This window comes from Acanthochromis polyacanthus, chromosome 10, assembly GCF_021347895.1.
Source record: "Acanthochromis polyacanthus isolate Apoly-LR-REF ecotype Palm Island chromosome 10, KAUST_Apoly_ChrSc, whole genome shotgun sequence".
NCBI classification, from domain to species: domain Eukaryota; kingdom Metazoa; phylum Chordata; class Actinopteri; family Pomacentridae; genus Acanthochromis; species Acanthochromis polyacanthus.
Genome location: NC_067122.1, coordinates 10,840,673 through 10,860,354, shown reverse-complemented (window position 1 = coordinate 10,860,354; position 19,682 = coordinate 10,840,673). Strand labels below are relative to the sequence as shown.

At 39.5% G+C, this 19,682-nt stretch overlaps 1 protein-coding gene across 2 annotated transcripts in view; it reads right to left on the bottom strand.

Annotated features, from left to right (window-relative positions):
• Positions 1-677: 677 nt before the first annotated feature.
• LOC110954596 (C-terminal binding protein 1) overlaps positions 678-19,682 on the bottom strand; it is a 39,987-nt gene continuing 20,982 nt past the window's right edge. For both annotated transcript variants that reach the window (XM_051954624.1, XM_051954623.1), the window contains exons 4-11: positions 17,654-17,757; positions 17,146-17,248; positions 16,490-16,614; positions 15,471-15,560; positions 13,378-13,508; positions 12,916-13,043; positions 12,189-12,303; positions 678-3,560 (exon numbers count right to left, since the gene is read on the bottom strand). In XM_051954624.1, coding sequence (XP_051810584.1) covers positions 3,365-3,560; positions 12,189-12,303; positions 12,916-13,043; positions 13,378-13,508; positions 15,471-15,560; positions 16,490-16,614; positions 17,146-17,248; positions 17,654-17,757 — 992 coding nt within the window. In that variant the 3' untranslated portion in view covers positions 678-3,364. The remainder of the gene's footprint in view (positions 3,561-12,188; positions 12,304-12,915; positions 13,044-13,377; positions 13,509-15,470; positions 15,561-16,489; positions 16,615-17,145; positions 17,249-17,653; positions 17,758-19,682) is intronic.

Sequence of the window (19,682 nt, the reverse complement as noted above, 5' to 3'; positions counted from 1 at the left end):
CTTTGTTTCCACACCATGTTGTGTTTATTGTATGATGTCTGATCTGATGACACCAGGCTTTATGCCTGAGCTGCCCTTAACTCTGTATGTTGGTTATTTGTGCTGCAAGACGCATTGACATCCACAGTAGTGATGTGACGCAGGTGCACAGTATATGTCTGGAGGAACACACTAAGATGAACATAAATATGTTGCACAAATAAATTAAACTGAAAAACACATGCAGGTTGCAGAGTCATTGCAGATTCAGATGTTACATCTGGCTTTTGTGTCTTTTTTTATAGTGTGACTGTTGCAGCTATGCTACTGACATCTAGTGGAATCAGATAGTAAGTTTATATTTACAGCTGATGGATACAAACTACATCCACTACACAGTTTGAGTAATCAGATGAATTTATTGTTCTTGCTCTAGTCTTAGTAACAGTCAGTACTACTCATATTAGGCAAAAGACCATAAGATTCTTTGGGTACGCTGTATGTACGCTAAAGAATCATTTCAATATTGTGATGCTCAGATGCTTCTTCATACCTGCTGCAGCTATAAACTTGTCCTTGTATGGAGTTAATTACACCTTTTAGTGTTTGTTTTCATTTTCCTAACAAGAAGCTGCCTGTGAGACCTTACTTTTAGAAGCTAAAACAAAGTAATCAACATTAGAGATAAGACACGAATGTCACCTTTCCACAGTTTATTTCCTTTTAAAATAATTCATACAAATGCATACAGTCACAAACATATCTTTGTCATGTTGTCAGTTTTGACCAAAAATAATGATATTTACTGTAGAATATAGAATATGTACTGTATACTGTATATTGCTACGCCTACTACTTTACCATAAAGGGAACCAAGGTAGGCAACAGTGGACTGTGTGTTACTACCAGGGATGGAATTTCAAGGAGCACCTCGACACTTTAAAAGCTAGTCCGATGTTTTTTTACGTGTGGCACCCATCGGTTTTAAGGAGGAATGCTTACAGTTTATATTCGGAAAAACTGGCAAAGAGTTCCCCCCTCCCACAAAATGACAGGCAATCTGGTGAGGAAAGATTAAAGTTTCCAGCACTAATTTCAGGATTTTTGGGCTCTAGCCTGACAGTACCTTCTGTGCTAGACGCCCCGCTCAGATTCCAGCCAGTGAGAGCTCCACACTGACCTGGGCGGTAAGATGCTCACCAGTGGCTAGTGAAATTTCCATCCCTGATTGCTACGCTTACTACCTCACCATGAAGAAGACCAGGTAGGCGACAGTAAACTGTTTTTACTACTCAGCTGCTGGTAGAAGGGGATCCAGAAAGCACCGTCACTCAGCCTACTACCACATGAACTGGAATCTGTAATAAATATTCCAGAGAGAAAAAGAGTTTTGGACATTTTGCCATCGACACGACAATATCAGCATCTAGTTTACATTGTGGGAATGTAACCAGTGTAAGTAAGGATTACCAGCTGAATTTGGTAATCTAAGTTTGAAATCGAGTTCAAAGTGTCTGTAATTGTCAGAAAATGTTGTGTATTTAGATGGCAGTCTTTGTAATGATGCCTTGTGGAGATTATTAGCCATTACCCCTCCTCCCAGTGCTGCTTTTTTAGACACAGATACAACCAAGTCACATTGACACAGGCAGGCAGAACACCATATGTACACATAGACACAGAGGCCACAGAGGGTGGCTAAACGGTATACTCAGAAAGAACCCATCTTGAAATGTTTAAAGGGATACTAGTTTGGAGAAATCGGTACGTTCTGACATGCTGTTGTGAAATGTTTAATTCATTGTGCATATATGCAAAACATCTCTGAAGTTTTCTTACAACCTTAAGGTCTTTTCTGTTTGTTTTCACAAGCAGGTTGTTCCTCTTTTAGAAAGTGATCAAACTGACAAGCTGTGCAGTCTGATTTGGATGCAGATTGAAAGTATGAAAATTTGGTTTGACCTGAATTCAAACACACGACTGTTCCTCTGTCAGGAACCATTAACCTCCCATAACTGGATGTGACATCTGTACAGGCAAGTTCAGAACTTCAATCAGGAAATAAATTGGAGTTGTTGCAACTCTGTTAGATGATTGGACTTGTCTATAGCTGGAAGGGCAACCTCAGTAAAATACTGATTTAGCAGCATGAAGCAACACAGTGATTCATCAAACTGTTAATGCTCCATGACCTGCACAATCACTGTGTGCAATACAGGAAGTACTGGATCATTAGACAGAAAGAAGACATGATAAAATCTTTTTTACAAGAATGTTTCTCAAGATATAGGCCTTTATGGACTCTCAGTGCATCACCTTGTTAATTTATAAATTAAAATAGCGACAAGGAATGAAGTCGTCCCTGCCAAGCATACCATTTCACCACCTCTCTACAGCCTTTTCTCCCTCAACCCCTTCGATTTGGGTCAGACATTTACACAAGTCCCAAGAGCAAAATCACATGCCCCTTAAACATAACCAACAAAAGCAAACATTAGAACAACTTTAGCTCTTGTTAAAGTTCTTTTTCTAATGTACCGGGACACGAAAAGGCAAGCAGGTAGAAAAACAAAAGCACTAAGTGGCATAAAATGGATGTGTAAAAAAAAAAATAAAAAAAAAAACTTTAAAAAATAATAATACCAACCGCGGAAACTTAAGTTCCTGAGATGGTGTGCAAAAAGCTGCCTCTTTTTTGGGGGGCCTGCTAATTTAGGGACAAATTTTAAAAAAAAACAGATATTGTACTCTCAAACCAGTTTGGCGACAGAGATCACCTTTGTTTTAGTTAAGACTGGAATACAAATATCAGTATCTTGTTGCTGCAAGTCTAAAAACTGTACACAGACAGGTTACATTCATTTCATAACCTACTAACTTTGCTTGTACATCAAACTAAGGAAAGGACACAGAAAAGAGAGAAAGACATGAAACCCGCCCCTCTAACTTTGGACACACTACAGTCTAAGACAGCAGAATTTGATTCAGTGTTTTTCTTCCCAAATCAACACATAGTTTGTTTTTTTTACTTCTGGCAGAGAGTGTGAAGATCAGCCTTTGATCAGAAGATCAACTTCTGGTTGAGGCAGAGCACAACTGTCTTGCTCTTTGATGAGAGCCTCCAAACAGCTATCCACTCCTCTTTCTCATCATCATCTTCGTCTTCCTCCTCTGCGGAGGGAGAACTTGCTGTTGGGAACCAATCGCCAGAGAGCTGTGAATCGATTCTTATTGGGATCTCAACCGGTCAATCTGACACTGAACCTGTCTGATAACAACATGTCACTGGGGAACTTATCGCTATGACACCGGTTGCCGCGCCAACCTCCTCCAGTCTCCAGACAACACGGTCAAGCGTGTGTTGCATGTGTGTGTGTGTGCGTGGCTACAGTTGGTCGTTTGGATGCTGCTCTCTGTCGCCCTCTGGTGGCTTCACTGTGTTTTGTCCGGGAGACGGTGCGTGAGGAGGGTGTGTGACGGCGGGCGGGAGGGTGTGCGTGATCGGCACGGCGCTCGGCACTATGCCTTCGACGGGCGGAGGGAGGCCGCCGGCTGGCAAGTTCACCACTCCCGGGGGATACCTGGAGAGAAAGGACGGAGAGATTACAGACCAAGTCAAAAAAAGAAGGAATTGCATAACAACAGAGAGTCAAAAAACATAAAAAGTTTAATTTTACCAGAGCCTGGGATCAACATCATCATCAAAAACATCCCAGAATTTTTGTCATGCGACTGTTCATGTTGGTTGCAGCTGAGTCAATAATAGCTTCACGGTTTCACTAACATGCGTGGAATTTTTTTGCTTTTTACAGAATCTTGTCAGTGCAGATTATTTTTGACAAATCTTTCAGTAAGACATGTAGATTAACAACCCAGTCTCACATCAAATTGTGACATAGTCACGTTTGTCCACGATGCAAAACGTTACAATCTCACAATTTGGCCCTGAAAATTGTGAGATGCTCACGTTTTTTCCCCCAATTCTTTTGTATTGGTCTGACGAAGGGTCATGTGACTGCTTGCTGCAGGCTTCTCAAAATGAAAACATGGCGGCTATTCCTTTTATTTTCCGTGGAAAATGCATTATTTTAAGATAGTTTGGACAGAAAAAAACATTTTGAAGACATTTTTAGTGAGAAATATATATAATACTTTCACATTATCCATTCAGTTATTGGAAATGATCTGTGGTTTGGTTTGTTTTTACGCTGAATTTCACTTCACGGCATTAAATTGTGACAGTGTCACATTTTGTGCGTTATGTTGGTTGATTAGGACGCTGCCAAAAACGAAAACAAGCGGTGTGTTTATTTTTGTATTGTTGCATTGTGTAATTTTTTGAGTTGTTAAATCATTTATGTAACTCTTGGTGATTACTGCTAGTTACTGAGATGTCTTCCCCGGCCTTTCATCAGTTGACGCGCTTCGCTCCCTTGTTAACAAGTTGCATTTCAATGATCCACAAGTCTCTCGTTGTCAATGCAAACAACCGTATTTATTTCCATGAACGTGCTTTTACCGCAATCATTTGTTGAGCTCATCCATACACCAGTCAGCGCACAGCGATCTAAAAACTTTATTCCTGCCCACAACAAGATCCCCCTGTCTTTCTTTAGCCCGTGGAAGCGTCCATAGCAACCACCATAGCAACGGTGGGAAACGTAACAGTTCCACTCCAAGACGTGAAAGATTCATCGTAATAACAAACCAAAGATCATACACAAGAACTGAACGAATATTGTGAAATTAAAATGTATATATTTTTGGTGTCGCTGTAATGCCTGAGGCTTTGCTGCTGTCCGCTTTCTGACCGTGGTCGGCAAAATACAGGGGAGAACTACGTGCAGAACCTGCTGCACCTTTCTTCTTCGGTGGTGTCTGTGTAAAACAATGTCCAACATGCAAACAGCACACCTAGCGCCATGAAGCACAAAATGCAGGTGTAAATCAATGACATCTTACAATTACAATGTCCTGTCTTTTAACTAATAAAGACACATATATAAAGAACTTTACATCAGTTTGTTTGTTTTATTAAGATCCCCTATTAGCTTTTGCAAAGCAGCAGCTATTCTTCCTGGAGTCTTCATAATTTCATTTGTGACAACACCAAAAAGCAACATGTACACAAAATACATACAAATCAAATTACAAAATACATAAACAATACATACAAAAATACACGTATACAATACAAATAACATACATATACTAAACCTGTCCTAACCAAAAGCATACAACACATAATACTCCCACCTTGAATTATAAAAATAAAATGTTCTTCTTCAAAGATATCATGACCTAATAGTAATAATTAAAGAATAATCTACCTCAGAAACCAACCATAACATAAATCACATAAACAGTGACATTACAGTCACTACATTTAAGTTTAAGATTTAATTTAATGAATTATTGTATTTTACAAATTTCTATTCCCAAGCAACCCACTAAATTAATAACTAAAATGTTGTGCTACGTAATGCTCTTTTAGTTTTATTTTAAAGTTTTCAATATTCCCCGTTTTTGAGAAAATCCGGATGTTATCGCTCGCTCCCGACAAAAGCATCAGTTTTTTAAAATATTTTGGATTTCGATTAATTAGACAATGAACAAATTGACGTAATTTCCTGGTGGGTGTGTTTATGCAGCCTATTAAATACTTTTTTCCCCATGAAATAAAGTACAATCCATACATCATGGTCCGGTGTTCATTGTTTGTTTTGTTCACTGACATAGTGCAATAAAGTTTTGTTTTTAAACCATCCAGTACCGTAATGAATATTGAATGAATATGGCATCTCGTTTACATCTCTAATTAAGGAGCAAGAAATTTACTGACATTGATTTATGATTCAAGACAAGCAGAGGACACATTGTGTGCCCCTTTAATGTCCAAAAGGCCAATTAAGGTCAAAATCTCACAAATACTTTGACCAATTTGGACCAACCTGCACATGCTTGATATTGGGTCCTAAAGCAATACTGGTGTGCGTTTTCAGACCACCAGGACTTACAACGGCAAAATAGGAGCAAAGAAGACAATGGAACAGGGGCCTTTGTTAAAATGAATGAGAAACAGTGTGAGAACATCAATCAAAGTGCACCAAAGTGCATAAAGTCATAGAACAGGGTGTGCTGAATGCTCTGGGAGCAAGTCTGCAGTGAAAACACCTTTTATGGGGTCAAGGGTCACTAAATCTGAAGACTTCAAATGAAGGAGACATTTTGTGCAACATATTAAGTATCATAAAAGTCATTCCCAGTGGAATTCAAGTCTGATATTGTGTGGGCCTGTTCAGAGCAGTCACATGAAGCACTGTATCTGTTTACAAGGGTCTAGCCCAACGGGAACCTGCTTTTTTCAGCAGTGAGGCCTGCTAGTAGTGATGAAGCCTGAGGCCTTCAAACATGTAAAAAACATTCCTGCTCGGTCATTTTTGGGTCTAGTGACACCAAATCGGACACACTCCTACTAGACCACCCCCTGACCTTGCATATTTTTTTTCAGAGTTAGCTCAAAAGGGGCCCGAGCACGGCCCTGTTTCTTACTCTACGGTTAACCCTTTAATGTCCAAATGCTTCAAAACGGGCTAAAAAGGTCAAAGTCTCACACATTCCTTAACCAATTTGGACCAAACTGCACAGGTTCTAGATATAGAGGCTAATGTGAACGCTCATGCACGTTTCAGACCTCCAGGGGCCCTGAAGAAGGAATGAGGGCCAAAAAAAAACAAAGTGCATTTTTTCAGTTCTCTATACTTCTATCCATGGTTGTGCTGTTTTCATGGAGGCACACAACTTTATATTGCAGTAAAAACAATGAGCCCAGGGGGATTTAAAATACGACTGGAGCAACTAGAAACTACTTCAGGGAGTTAATGACACACCAGCATAGCAACACAACTACAGCAACAACAAATACCACAACATCTACAGAAAAAAATATCATTACTGCTCTCCTCATTATTACAAAATATACAGACTCTTTATATATGAGGAACCATAAACACGCTAAAGACACAATAAAGTAGCCAAAAAAAAGGTAATGAATAAAGTTTCACACAAACAGACATAAGTTTTGTGTGTGTGGGCAAAGTGTTCTTTTCAGAGTCAGTCAGCGCAGCACAGTGAGGTGCACCAAAGAAAATGAATGATAAAATGATGACTAAATGCTGAGATGTTATGATGAATAAAACAAAGATTTTTCAGTGATGGAATATTCTTTTCCACTTGTACAATGACTGCAAGGAAATTGTGCTGCAACCAAACAGCAAACTCTTTGAATGAACAATAAAGGCAACATGGAAATGCAGAAAATTACAGTTTGTCAAATGTCTGCTTGAAGCTGCTTCAAAAACGAGTTAATCTCTATGGATCCCTGCGTTAAAATGTCCAAGTTTACAGCAGTCTTTTTTGCTCCTATTTTGCTGTTGTAGGTCCTGGTGGTCTGAAACCGTACACCAGTATTTGTTTAGGACCCAATATCAAGCATGTGCAGGCTGGTCCAAATCGGTCAAAGAATCTGTGAGATTTTGACCTTAATTGGCCTTTTGGACATTAAAGGGACACACTTCAAAACTTCAACATGGTACCATCTGGCCCCCTGTTGACCTAGGAAGCTGATATTGTGTATACAGACTCACAGGGGGCCCTAGTACTTGTGGTTAAAATTTCGTCCCGTTCGGGTAAAAAATGAGGGTGAGGGTCTAATTCCACTGGCAGAAGGCTCTCAGGGTCAATGAGTCTAACAAGACCTGATTTTCCAACATGAACACTTGGTCAGATTTTTCTACTGGGACCCTGGGGCTGATCTTTTACTATGTTATACTAGGCTATATTTGGAGCTGAACTGTGGTGGTTTGGTGTCTCTATGACCTTCCTGTGACCCCTGGCGCAGGGTCAAAATGTCACATTTTTGGACATTGAAGCCCCATAAATTAGTAATTTTTGCATCAAATGAGCTGAAACTTTTAGGGGTGATTTAGGTGACCTTGGTGAACAATTGATTTGAAGCACAAGTCTCTAGGTCGTTCCTGGAGCTACTTCCGGTTTGGGAGGGGCTAGGAAAACAGTTCCAGTGGATTTAGATTTTAGATGTTTCAGAGGTACCAGATCCCAGGTTTCAGCTCTCTGAGTGTAACAGAAGTGAAATGAGAGCAAAAGAGGGACAACTATTGAAAAACATGTTTTTTTTGCCCCTCATTCCTTCTTCAGGGCCCCTGGAGGTCTGAAACGTGCATGAGCATTCACATTAGCCTCTATATCTAGAACCTGTGCAGTTTGGTCCAAATTGATTAAGGAATGTGTGAGATTTTGACCTTTTTAGCCCGTTTTGAAGCATTTGGACATTAAAGGGTTAACCGTAGAGTCAGAAACAGGGACGTGCTCGGGCCCCTTTTGAGCTAACTCTCTGAAAAAAATATGCAAGGTCAGGGGGTGGTCTAGTAGGAGTGTGTCCGATTTGGTGTCACTAGACCCAAAAATGACCGAGCAGGAATGATTTTTACATGTTTGAAGGCCTCAGGCTTCATCACTACTAGTAGGCCTCACTGCTGAAAAAAGCAGGTTCCCATGGGCCTAGACCCTTGAAAACAGATACAGTGCTTCATGTGACTGCTCTGAATAGTCCCACACAATATCAGACTTGAATTCCACTGGGAATGACTTTTATGATACTTGATATGTTGCACAAAATGTCTCCTTCATTTGAAGTCTTCAGATTTAGTGATCCTTGACCCCTTCAAAGGTGTTTTCACTGCAGACTTGCTCCCAGAGCATTCAGCACACCCTGTCCTATGACTTTATGCTCTTTGGTGCACTTTGATGTTCTCACACTGTTTCTCATTCATTTTAACAAAGGCCCCTGTTCCATTGTCTTCTTTGCTCCTATTTTGCCGTTGTAAGTCCTGGTGGTCTGAAAACGTACACCAGCATTGCTTTAGGACCCAATATCAAGCATGTGTAGGTTGGTCCAAATTGGTCAAAGAATCTGTGAGATTTTGACCTTAATTGGCCTTTTGGACATTAAAGGGGCACACAGTGTGTCCTCTGCTTGTCTTGAATCATAAATCAACGTCAGTAAATTTCTTGCTCCTTAATTAGAGATGTAAACGAGATGCCATATTCATTCAATATTCATTACGGTACTGGATGGTTTAAAAAACAAAACTTTATTGCACTATGTCAGTGAACAAAACAAACAATGAACACCGGACCATGATGTATGGATTGTACTTTATTTCATGGGGAAAAAAGTATTTAATAGACTGCATAAACACACCCACCAGGAAATTACGTCAATTTGTTCATTGTCTAATTAATCGAAATCCAAAATATTTTTTAAAAAAAATGATGCTTTTGTCGGGAGCGAGCGATAACATCCGGATTTTCTCAAAAATGTGGAATATTGAAAACTTTAAAATTAAACTAAAAGAGCATTATGTAGCACAAAATTTTAGTTATTAGTTTAGTGGGTTGCTTGGGAATAGAAATTTGTAAAATACAATCATTCATTAAATTAAATCTTAAACTTAAATGTAGTGACTGTAATGTCACTGTTTATGTGATTTATGTTATGGTTGGTTTCTGAGGTAGATTATTCTTTAATTATTACTATTAGGTCATGATATCTTTGAAGAAGAACATTTTATTTTTATAATTCAAGGTGGGAGTATTATGTGTTGTATGCTTTTGGTTAGGACAGGTTTAGTATATGTATGTTATTTGTATTGTATACGTGTATTTTTGTATGTATTGTTTATGTATTTTGTAATTTGATTTGTATGTATTTTGTGTACATGTTGCTTTTTGGTGTTGTCACAAATGAAATTATGAAGACTCCAGGAAGAACAGCTGCTGCTTTGCAAAAGCTGATAGGGGATCTTAATAAAACAAACAAACAAACAAACAAACTGATGTAAAGTTCTTTATATATGTGTCTTTATTAGTTAAAAGACAGGACATTGTAATTGTAAGATGTCATTGATTTACACCTGCATTTTGTGCTTCATGGCGCTAGGTGTGCTGTTTGCATGTTGGACATTGTTTTACACAGACACCACCGAAGAAGAAAGGTGCAGCAGGTTCTGCACGTAGTTCTCCCCTGTATTTTGCCGACCACGGTCAGAAAGCGGACAGCAGCAAAGCCTCAGGCATTACAGCGACACCAAAAATATATACATTTTAATTTCACAATATTCGTTCAGTTCTTGTGTATGATCTCTGGTTTGTTATGACGATGAATCTTTCACGTCTTGGAGTGGAACTGTTACGTTTCCCACCGTTGCTATGGTGGTTGCTATGGACGCTTCCACGGGCTAAAGAAAGACAGGGGGATCTTGTTGTGGGCAGGAATAAAGTTTTTAGATCGCTGTGCGCTGACTGGTGTATGGATGAGCTCAACAAATGATTGCGGTAAAAGCACGTTCATGGAAATAAATACGGTTGTTTGCATTGACAACGAGCGACTTGTGGATCATTGAAATGCAACTTGTTAACAAGGGAGCGAAGCGCGTCAACTGATGAAAGGCCGGGGAAGACATCTCAGTAACTAGCAGTAATCACCAAGAGTTACATAAATGATTTAACAACTCAAAAAATTACACAATGCAACAATACAAAAATAAACACACCGCTTGTTTTCGTTTTTAGCAGCGTCCTAATCAACCAACATAACGTACAAAATGTGACACTGTCACAATTTAATGCCGTGAAGTGAAATTCAGCGTAAAAACAAACCAAACCACAGATCATTTCCAATAACTGAATGGATAATGTGAAAGTATTATATATATTTCTCGCTAAAAATGTCATCAAAATGTTTTTTTCTGTCCAAACTATCTTAAAATAATGCATTTTCCACGGAAAATAAAAGGAATAGCCGCCATGTTTTCATTTTGAGAAGCCTGCAGCAAGCAGTCACGTGACCCTTCGTCAGACCAATACAAAAGAATTGGGGGAAAAAACGTGAGCATCTCACAATTTTCAGGGCCAAATTGTGAGATTGTAACGTTTTGCATTGTGGACAAACGTGACTATGTCACAATTTGATGTGAGACTGGGTTGAGATTAAAGTGATTTTGTTGAAATATCCAGCTTTTAAGCTTAATTTACCAACAGAACTGCACATCACAGATGAGTAGTTCAAGGACCATTTAAAAGTTTCTTTTAATTTTTGCATTTTCTGGCTCTAAAAAATGGTATAGTTTTCACAATTTTTAACTTGACTTTCATAGGGTTCAGAGGATTCAAATTATTAAAGCTGATCTAATTACAGGATTTAATCCCTTATTAATCCCTAGTAGTATCTCGCCATGGCAGAAGCTCTAGTTTTATTTGATTATGTTGTGAGATGTTCCTGCCACCACTTAAATACAGAAAAGGAAATGTATTTTCATTTCTCGTGCTTACATTAAATATTTTAATATTCAAGAGCGCCATTATTTTCAAGAGAAGCTTACATGTTGCTCTTAGTGATCAGCAGAATACACTGCAAGGGTCACTAAATGGTTTATCCGCAGAAACCACTTAGATTCTTATAAGCAGAAATGAAGATATTGAAATCTTTGTGTGTTATATTTCAATAACATGAGTAGGCAGGAATTTTTTCTTCCTCTGTTTTGGAGTGGCAGAAATCGCAGAGTTCTCGAAACTTGGTAAATTCAAATTAAAACTACTCGTAGGGCGATATACAAATAAAAAATTGTCGAGAGACTCGTATTTTTTATATTGCCAAACATTGCTTTGTATGATATGTTAGGGGAGAGCAGTGTTTGGACACAAGCTCCAAGCTGTGAACCTCTGAGGTGAACAGTGCTGCTATTTTGGTCTTCGATACACCCTGCAAACATTCCTCAGTACCTCAGAATGTGTTGTTGTGTTTGGTTCGTCATTTACTGTCATTGTGTGGCTGAATTCCTCATGCCATGTAGAGACACTGTCTACCCTTCAGTGTAATTATAGACTGTTGTGCTACCTCTCTTATCATGTGCAGTCACTGCTGTCATCACATCTGTGAGCACTGAGACACTGTAAATCCCGCAGGGCAACAACACACTCCGGATATCACAAGCCACAATTGAAAACAAACCACTAACATCTCCAGTCACTTGCAGCTGTTTACCTCTCACACTTAAAATGTTGATTCTGTAAGACAGTAGGTCCATATTTGGTTATTTAAATTTAAAAATTGCGATGTTATTAGTTACCTATAAGCCCCGTTGAGCTCAGGGTGGACGGTAGCTGGGTCAACTCCTGCCCAGTGGTTGTTCTGGGTGAGGAACTCTTTGTTCACGCAGTTCTTCAGACTATCTGGGATACGACCTAAAAACAAGGAGCAGAAGGACAAAACAATCTAATATAAAATTCACATATCCTATGTTTCATCTTAGATGACCTTTTTGATGTAACAATCCTCATTTCTTTGGGCTTGGCACTAAAGATGCACTGGCTTCTGTATCCCCCAGTGGCAAAAGAACAAGAAAGACAAAAATAATCATCAGCTGCCACAGTAACGAAACTTACATTATTAGTCTTGTGTTCTACAAGCCACTCAGGGGAACTAGTTAGTGGTACTGCACTACATTTTAAAGCAGGTGTGATTTATTTTTTACCACACTGACCCATTTTCTGCAGAGACGCAGAAGCTGGACTTGATTAAACAGGCCATTGGTAATCGGACAGGGCCACTAGGGAACCCACAAGAATGGGAAAGAGGGAAATAATAATAAAACAGAAAAGGGAGGAAGGTTGTTGGATAAAGGGCTGTGAAATACTTTAGAATTTCTTCTCGGGAAAAAGAAAAAGAACAATGATTCATGCTCAACTGTAGGAGAACTAAAAATATCTCTCATTTTTGACTTGGGTTGACATTTTCCAGCAGGGGTCATGTTTTCTGTCAATGCACAAGTGTTTCTGTGACTGCGCACACACTACCTGTCACTGCCCTTCGGATCTCCCTGGCTGCCTCCTCTCGCATCTCCAGTGAAGCCTGTTCACTGTACCAGGCGGCATGCGGTGTGCAAATCAGGTTGGGAGCGTCCTTCAGCGGACCCTGACTGAAACTGACACATATTCAGACAGTACAGTTGGTCAAAGCTGCAACAAATGATTTTACTTGTCACTCTGTGGTATTCTATAAAAGGTCAGAAACAGTGCACCTTCATAATTGACAAAATCCAGAAGTGACTTTTAAAAAGCGTATATGGTTTTCCAAGTGACTTAATTGTTTAATCAGAAAAAATTATTGTATTTCTGTTTTTGAGAAGACTGAATAGTGATGAATAACACCATAATCATTATGTTGATCTACAGTAACATTAATATACGAAAAGGCCTTTGGAGATTTAACTATGCGCACTTAACATTTGCGTATGTGCCAAACAGTGAGTGTGTTACCTGAAGGGTTCTGTCTCATGAACATCAAGAGCAGCGCCACGTATCCTCCCCTCCTTCAGAGCCTGAGCCAAGGCCTTCTCATCCACCAGACCCCCCCTGGCTGTGTTCACCAGGAAAGCCCCCTGACGCATCTTTAACACACAAGTACACACAATTGATTTACTATAACTTTAGGCAGGTTAAAATGTTTAAATTGGTGCAATTTAGCCAGACGAAACTGAATATAACAATAGGCCATTTTCTACTGCAGGAACTTGTTCCCAATGTGAGTGTGCTTGTTAGTCTCTATATGTAGCCTTGTGCTGGACTGGTGACCTGTCCAGAATGTCCCCTGCCTCAGTCAGCTGGGATAGGTTAGATTAAGCGGTGTATAGATAATGGATGAATGGATGGGATTTGTTCCCATTGCAAGAACCTTCCAGAGCCATTTCCAGGGGAGAAAAAAGTACCTACTCTGGAGAAAGCACTTCTAGAAAAACTGCTGTATAAGTTTTGACATTAATTGGTCAATGAGGACAACAAGCACCATATTTCTTGCCTAATGATGTCCCTGTTGAGTAGCAATCTTCTCCCCTCGAACATCGCCATCTTCAGCATAAAACTTACCAAAACCACAAATACAACAAATCCTCTTATTATTTTTCCTGCATGCTCATAGAACTATCTGGTAACTATTATTTGTTGTTGTTTTGGTGCATTTAGAGTTAAAGTAATGGTCAAAGCTGTTGGATGCCACACCATGGTGGAAACAGAAAGGACTAAAGGGCTGATTATGAGACCTATTAAGGCCAGTATATAGTTTCCACATAACTGACGCAGACTTTGAAAGCAGACGTTAGCATCATGGTTCTGTTCATATTACAATGGGTACATGTCAGTCTACTATATAAATAGCTGCATTCATTGCACCCTTCATATTGAACACAATATGACACACTCCTCATGACAAGTATTTGTTTCAGGCAAGATTGCTATTGTGGGACATGTGCAGTTGAGGTTCTTGCAGTGTATACATTCAGATTTTAGGCTGCATGTAGACGCCGACATAGGTCTTCCACACAAAGCCTCACTTGGCTTAAGTGGATGATTAAATATTTGCGTACCTTCACTACGGGTCGAACAATATGGGGTCTTTTTGCAAGTGCAGTTCTTATTATTTATTTTCTGATATTTGAAACTGATGAATCAGATAGAATCTTTCAACAGCATGTAATGGCAGAGAACCTGCCATTCATAACTAGGCTTCTTCATTAATAAGGTGACTGTAACTGAATATGTAAAATGGAAACAGAAATGCGTAAATTAGGACGCTGTGCTCTGTTTATGTGGGATCGACTGATGAGTTTCTCTCTTTGCTGTTCTCTATTTTCTTAACCTTTCATCCTTCAGTCACTTTTATTGCCCACTATGGTCCAGATCTTAAAGCTTTATTAATTATTGTTTTCAAGACTCTTTTTCAAGGTGACTTGTGGCTGCCTTCTAACTTAACTGTTAGCATAGCCTTAACATGGTGAGAGGAGCTAATTTCCTGGCTTGTGTTTGTCGTTCAGTTTTTGCTTGAGAGACAATTCTGAGACCACAGAGTGACAACAGACAGAGAGAGGTGGCTGCATCAGACTTGAAGTAGCACATGTAATTTATCAATGATCATTAAATAAAAGTACTGATGTCAGTAATTGGAAAAATGCCAAATATCGGCCTCAATAATAGGTCACGCCAATTATCAGTCTATCCCTAGCTTTTACACATACGAGAACTCGGAAAGTGTGAATTGGCCTTAAATGTTTAAACAACTCTGCAGCTTGAATTCTAAAGAAATAACTTTTGTTAAAAAAAAAAAAAAGATCTTTAATCCTTTGGGTTGAAGAAGAGCCAGCTTCAGTGGATATTCCTTCAGTGTGTGTCATAACATGCAGTGCACAGAGTTCAGAACCTCATTAATCTGAATGTTGGTGGTGGGTTCCCTGGGTATCTGCCTCTTTAATATTTATGGCTATGGGATGTAGTATTTGGTGTAGAGATAAATAAATCATGTACGTGCGTGTGCGTTCTTGTTTATGAGTGTGTGTTTGCAGGATGCTGTTCCGTTTTACCTGTTTGATGGTGAAGTCGTTGATCAGGTGGTGGTTGTGTTCATTGAGGCTACAGTGCAGAGAGACACAGTCAGAGTGGAAAAGCAGATCCTGAGGAGGAAAAGAGATGGAAGTGACAATAAATCCTGATATCCTACTGCTGCAGGGTCCTCACAACTGCAGCTACTTTATGGTGGAGCTGTGGGGCTAACTAAGAAGAAGATCAGCTGTAAGGATCGGTTTTGCTTTCAGTATTTTTATTTAATTCCAATTTTACATTTACTGTTGCGAGCACAAGAGGGCGTCCCTCCTTTTCTACACAAGGAAGTCACAGCAGCACGCCGACAAATTTACATTTGTCATGGTGTCAGAAAAGAGAAAACGAGACAATGTATTTTTTTTTCAGTAAAAAGAAGATTTAGTCTGAATCCGTTTAAATGCTATACTCGTGATGTCTTCTTATTGGCTAAAATCTGAGTAGGAGTGTGGGTCTTGAGGAGACTGTCAGATTTCACAGTCTTGTGACAAATGTGTTGCAGATATTTGTGTTACGTGCAGAGCAGCTAAATAAAAACGGTCAGCTTCCCTTTGTGAAGCAGGTGTATTTTGTGATAAATGTGTCTCAGGAGCAAAAGCACCAGTCAGTCAGTCACAGACTTAAAACCCAAAGCCTGTTAGTAACACACAGTCCATTGCAATTTCTCACTACATTGAGCCCTTGAATCATTTTAAAAGGAAATCAGCTGTTGAAATTGATTAGCTTTCACTTCTTTCACAGCCTCGGCTCCATGTCCAACCCGGTCTCACGGGGATTCGTGAAACTGTCACGTAAGTTGGCTGCCATGTCATGTCTGTTAGCTGTGCATAGAGTCAAGGAAAATGATCTACAGGCTGGACGTTATGGGTAGAAGACACAATTTGAGGGCTGCTGGGGAGTTTAAATAAATGTTCCATTTAACACACAGTGCTGGAAATAGTTGTAAAGGGCCCGATGTGTCACAGGCAAAATGCTCTGTCCCATACCCCAGCTTGTGTGTTACCTGTAGTGTGTTGACCCTTTGTAATCCCAGGGATCTTTCAACACCATCAGCCAAGTAAGGGTCATAGAAAATCACATTGAAGCCGAAGGCCTTGGCTCGCAGGGCAACAGCCTGGCCCACCCGACCTAAAAACACATGAATACCCGCAGGCACAGAGTCACACACACATCAATACACAAGCAGGAGCATTTAGACAAGTTCCACACACATGAATACATTTGAATGTAATTTAAAAAGAAAACACAGTAGTTACCATTTTTGTGCATCTAATATCCCCCTTTTCACTTTCGACTTACATGCGTTTTCTCATTATTACTGAAAAAATAAAACCTCTCAGACTGTACAGGGAAGAGATTTGCATTCGGCTTCTGGTTAATCCTCTTATATTTTATTGGCAGTAACTCCTTGGGAAGCCAATTTAGCTGAGCTAAGGACAAAACTTCCCAAATTAGAAATGGAAAAGAGAGAAATGCTTAACGATTAGAAATTTGACAAATTTCCTCAGCAGCGACCTAATCGATCGTGTAACATTTCTGACCTAATGACTGAACATTATTCCTGCATTTTCGCTTGGTTTTTAGCGTGTAGCACTGCACATACACTACTAACATTGTCTCAGTTTTGAGAGATAAAATCCTGTTTGTGTTGTTGCTTACCGAGCCCTATGAGTCCCAGGGTCTCGCCTCTGATCCTTGCCGCTCCTGACGCCACCTCTCGAATCTGCTCCACGCTCTGAACCCGTGTTCCCTCCCGCAGAGCCTGACACGAACACCATTTATTTAATACATGCAAATATGAAACTGACAACAAAATACATAGCACTGTAGCATGATCCAGGTGTATTTCATTATGTCAGGACTTTGCACTTAATGACCTACATCCTTTTGTGAATCATGACTATAAAATAAGACTAAATAATGATTTGAGGAACAAATCATTTTACTGTACCTTCTACACTTTACATCAACGTCTTTCAAATACAGCAACATTCTAAAGAAAATGAAACGTTTCAATTTTGCTGATGTGCCAGTAGACAATGGTTAGTGACTGTCGAGACTAAAATTGTGATGACCGAAGGCATACCTCTAACCAATACGTTTAGAATTAGTTTATGTAAATCCAATTCATTTCGGTGTCTTTTATCAGCCACACGAGGCCACAAACCTGGTGCAGCCAGGTGATGCGTCGGTACAAGGTGAGGATGTGACACAGCGTCGAGTCTGCCGTCTCCTCCACCGAGGCTGCCGGCATATTACATACAGCTATGCCTGTTGGACCAGAGAGCAGATAAGGATTAGTAATAGCTTTTGGGGGGCGTTTGGGGAGAGAGAGATGAAGTTTGGTGAAAGCTATTTTGGTGGAGAGGTGCAGGCTGAAGGTGTGGTGTCAGCAGTCTTCTCTACAAAGCACAAAACTACTTTACACTTTCAAATGGCAGAGCCTCTTGGTGGAGGGAGATAGGAGAAGTTAGCGAAGCTTGGGCTGTTGCAGGAAAATGATGAGTGTTAAAAAAAGCTTCAATGAGTTCACTTTTTCTGCAGATAATGCCGAGTTCTGGTAAACATGGCAGCACCCATTGGTAGTTAGGAAAATGTTTGATTAACTAGTAGGGAAAATAATGATGAAATAATGATAATGAAACTGCTGTTTCTTAGCTGCTAGTGCCTCTGTTGCATTTAGGATAAACTAAACTTAAATGAAACTTACATTATTTTATTACATTGTAATATGAGTAGTATCAGTCATTAAGCAAATGCAAATAAATAAGAAATAATAAATTAATTGTAACAATTTTTTAATATATAAGAAATCTTGGCTTTCTTTGCGTTAGTCGGCTCAATAAAACCTAAACTTTATTCAGAGATAACGGGTATCATGATGGTGGTCATTAAGTTTCTCTGTTAACCAGAGTATTTTTAATCAGGTTCTTTGCATGCTACCAGAAAAGTGTGTGCTCAATGAATCATTTAATTCTTCTATGGCACAAAATGATCCTATCTGAGGTGCCTACTTCAGTCAAGAGGAGCCGCTTGTTCTAATGGAGAGCTGTGAAGGACATAAAAATGTATTCTAGCAAAAAGCACTAAAAGAGAAGAAAACTGGTAGAAAATCACTCTCAATGCAGCTGCTTATTAGGGAATGTGGTGGAGTTATGTGACGATCGCCGTACATTTATCTGTCTGTCTTACTCAAAATAGATTTGGATGAAACTTGCAGGAAAGGTCAGAAATGACACAAGGACCACATGATTAGATTTTGGCAGTGATGCAGCTTATAGTCTGTATTCGCAGATTTGTTAAAGATTTGTGTATCATTGCGAGATAGCGGCACAGCGTCACTGTAACTATGACAACAAGTGAACACTACATCAGCGATCACATGTAAGATCAGATGATAAGGCTGCAGCGGTGGATTTGTAGTAAGATCACATGATTGTGATCTTACTACAAATCCTACTACAGCCTTATCATGACTTATCAACCGGAAATCATACAAGGAACAGTTGATTAAATTGTGAGGTTGTTTCTGAGTCCCAGCAGTTCTCGCCGCTCTTTACATATTTAGGTCATGTGATTTGGTATCCGTACATAACATACACGTGCATAACACATGCCTGGGCTCAGCGCAAAGTAAATTTTGTTAAAGATTTTATCTATCGGAAATGATACAAAGACTGATCAGCCTTGGCGGAGTATTGTGCTCTCTGAGTGCTTTTCTTATTTTTTATGCGACAGCTGCACATTAGAGCTCAATACTTAATACATATGAAGATATCCTCAAAAAGTGTTCTTGGTCTGACGCTCTCCCATAATGAAGGGCATTTTATTGATTATTATCTGTGAAAAAATCCCAACAGACTCATTTTCCAGTCTGTGTTCTATTAGCTGCAGTACCAGCAATGTAAAACCAACCTGGAAGCAAACCGAACAAACATAAAAACATATTTATGCATTTTTTGCATCACCAACTGAATGCATGCAGGTTTCCAAGGCAACATGACGCGTACAGTTTGCGGCACTGAAATTGCGCAACCTTAATCAGTGGCAATACAAACATACGGCTCAGTGGGTTCACATGTATAATGTGTTTCCTGAGCTGAGACTCTGTATTGCTCAGAAAAAGAATGGTCAGGACAATAATTTATGTAAACCCCAAACTCTGAGCAGAACCCCCTCTGGAGCAGGTTGGAAGT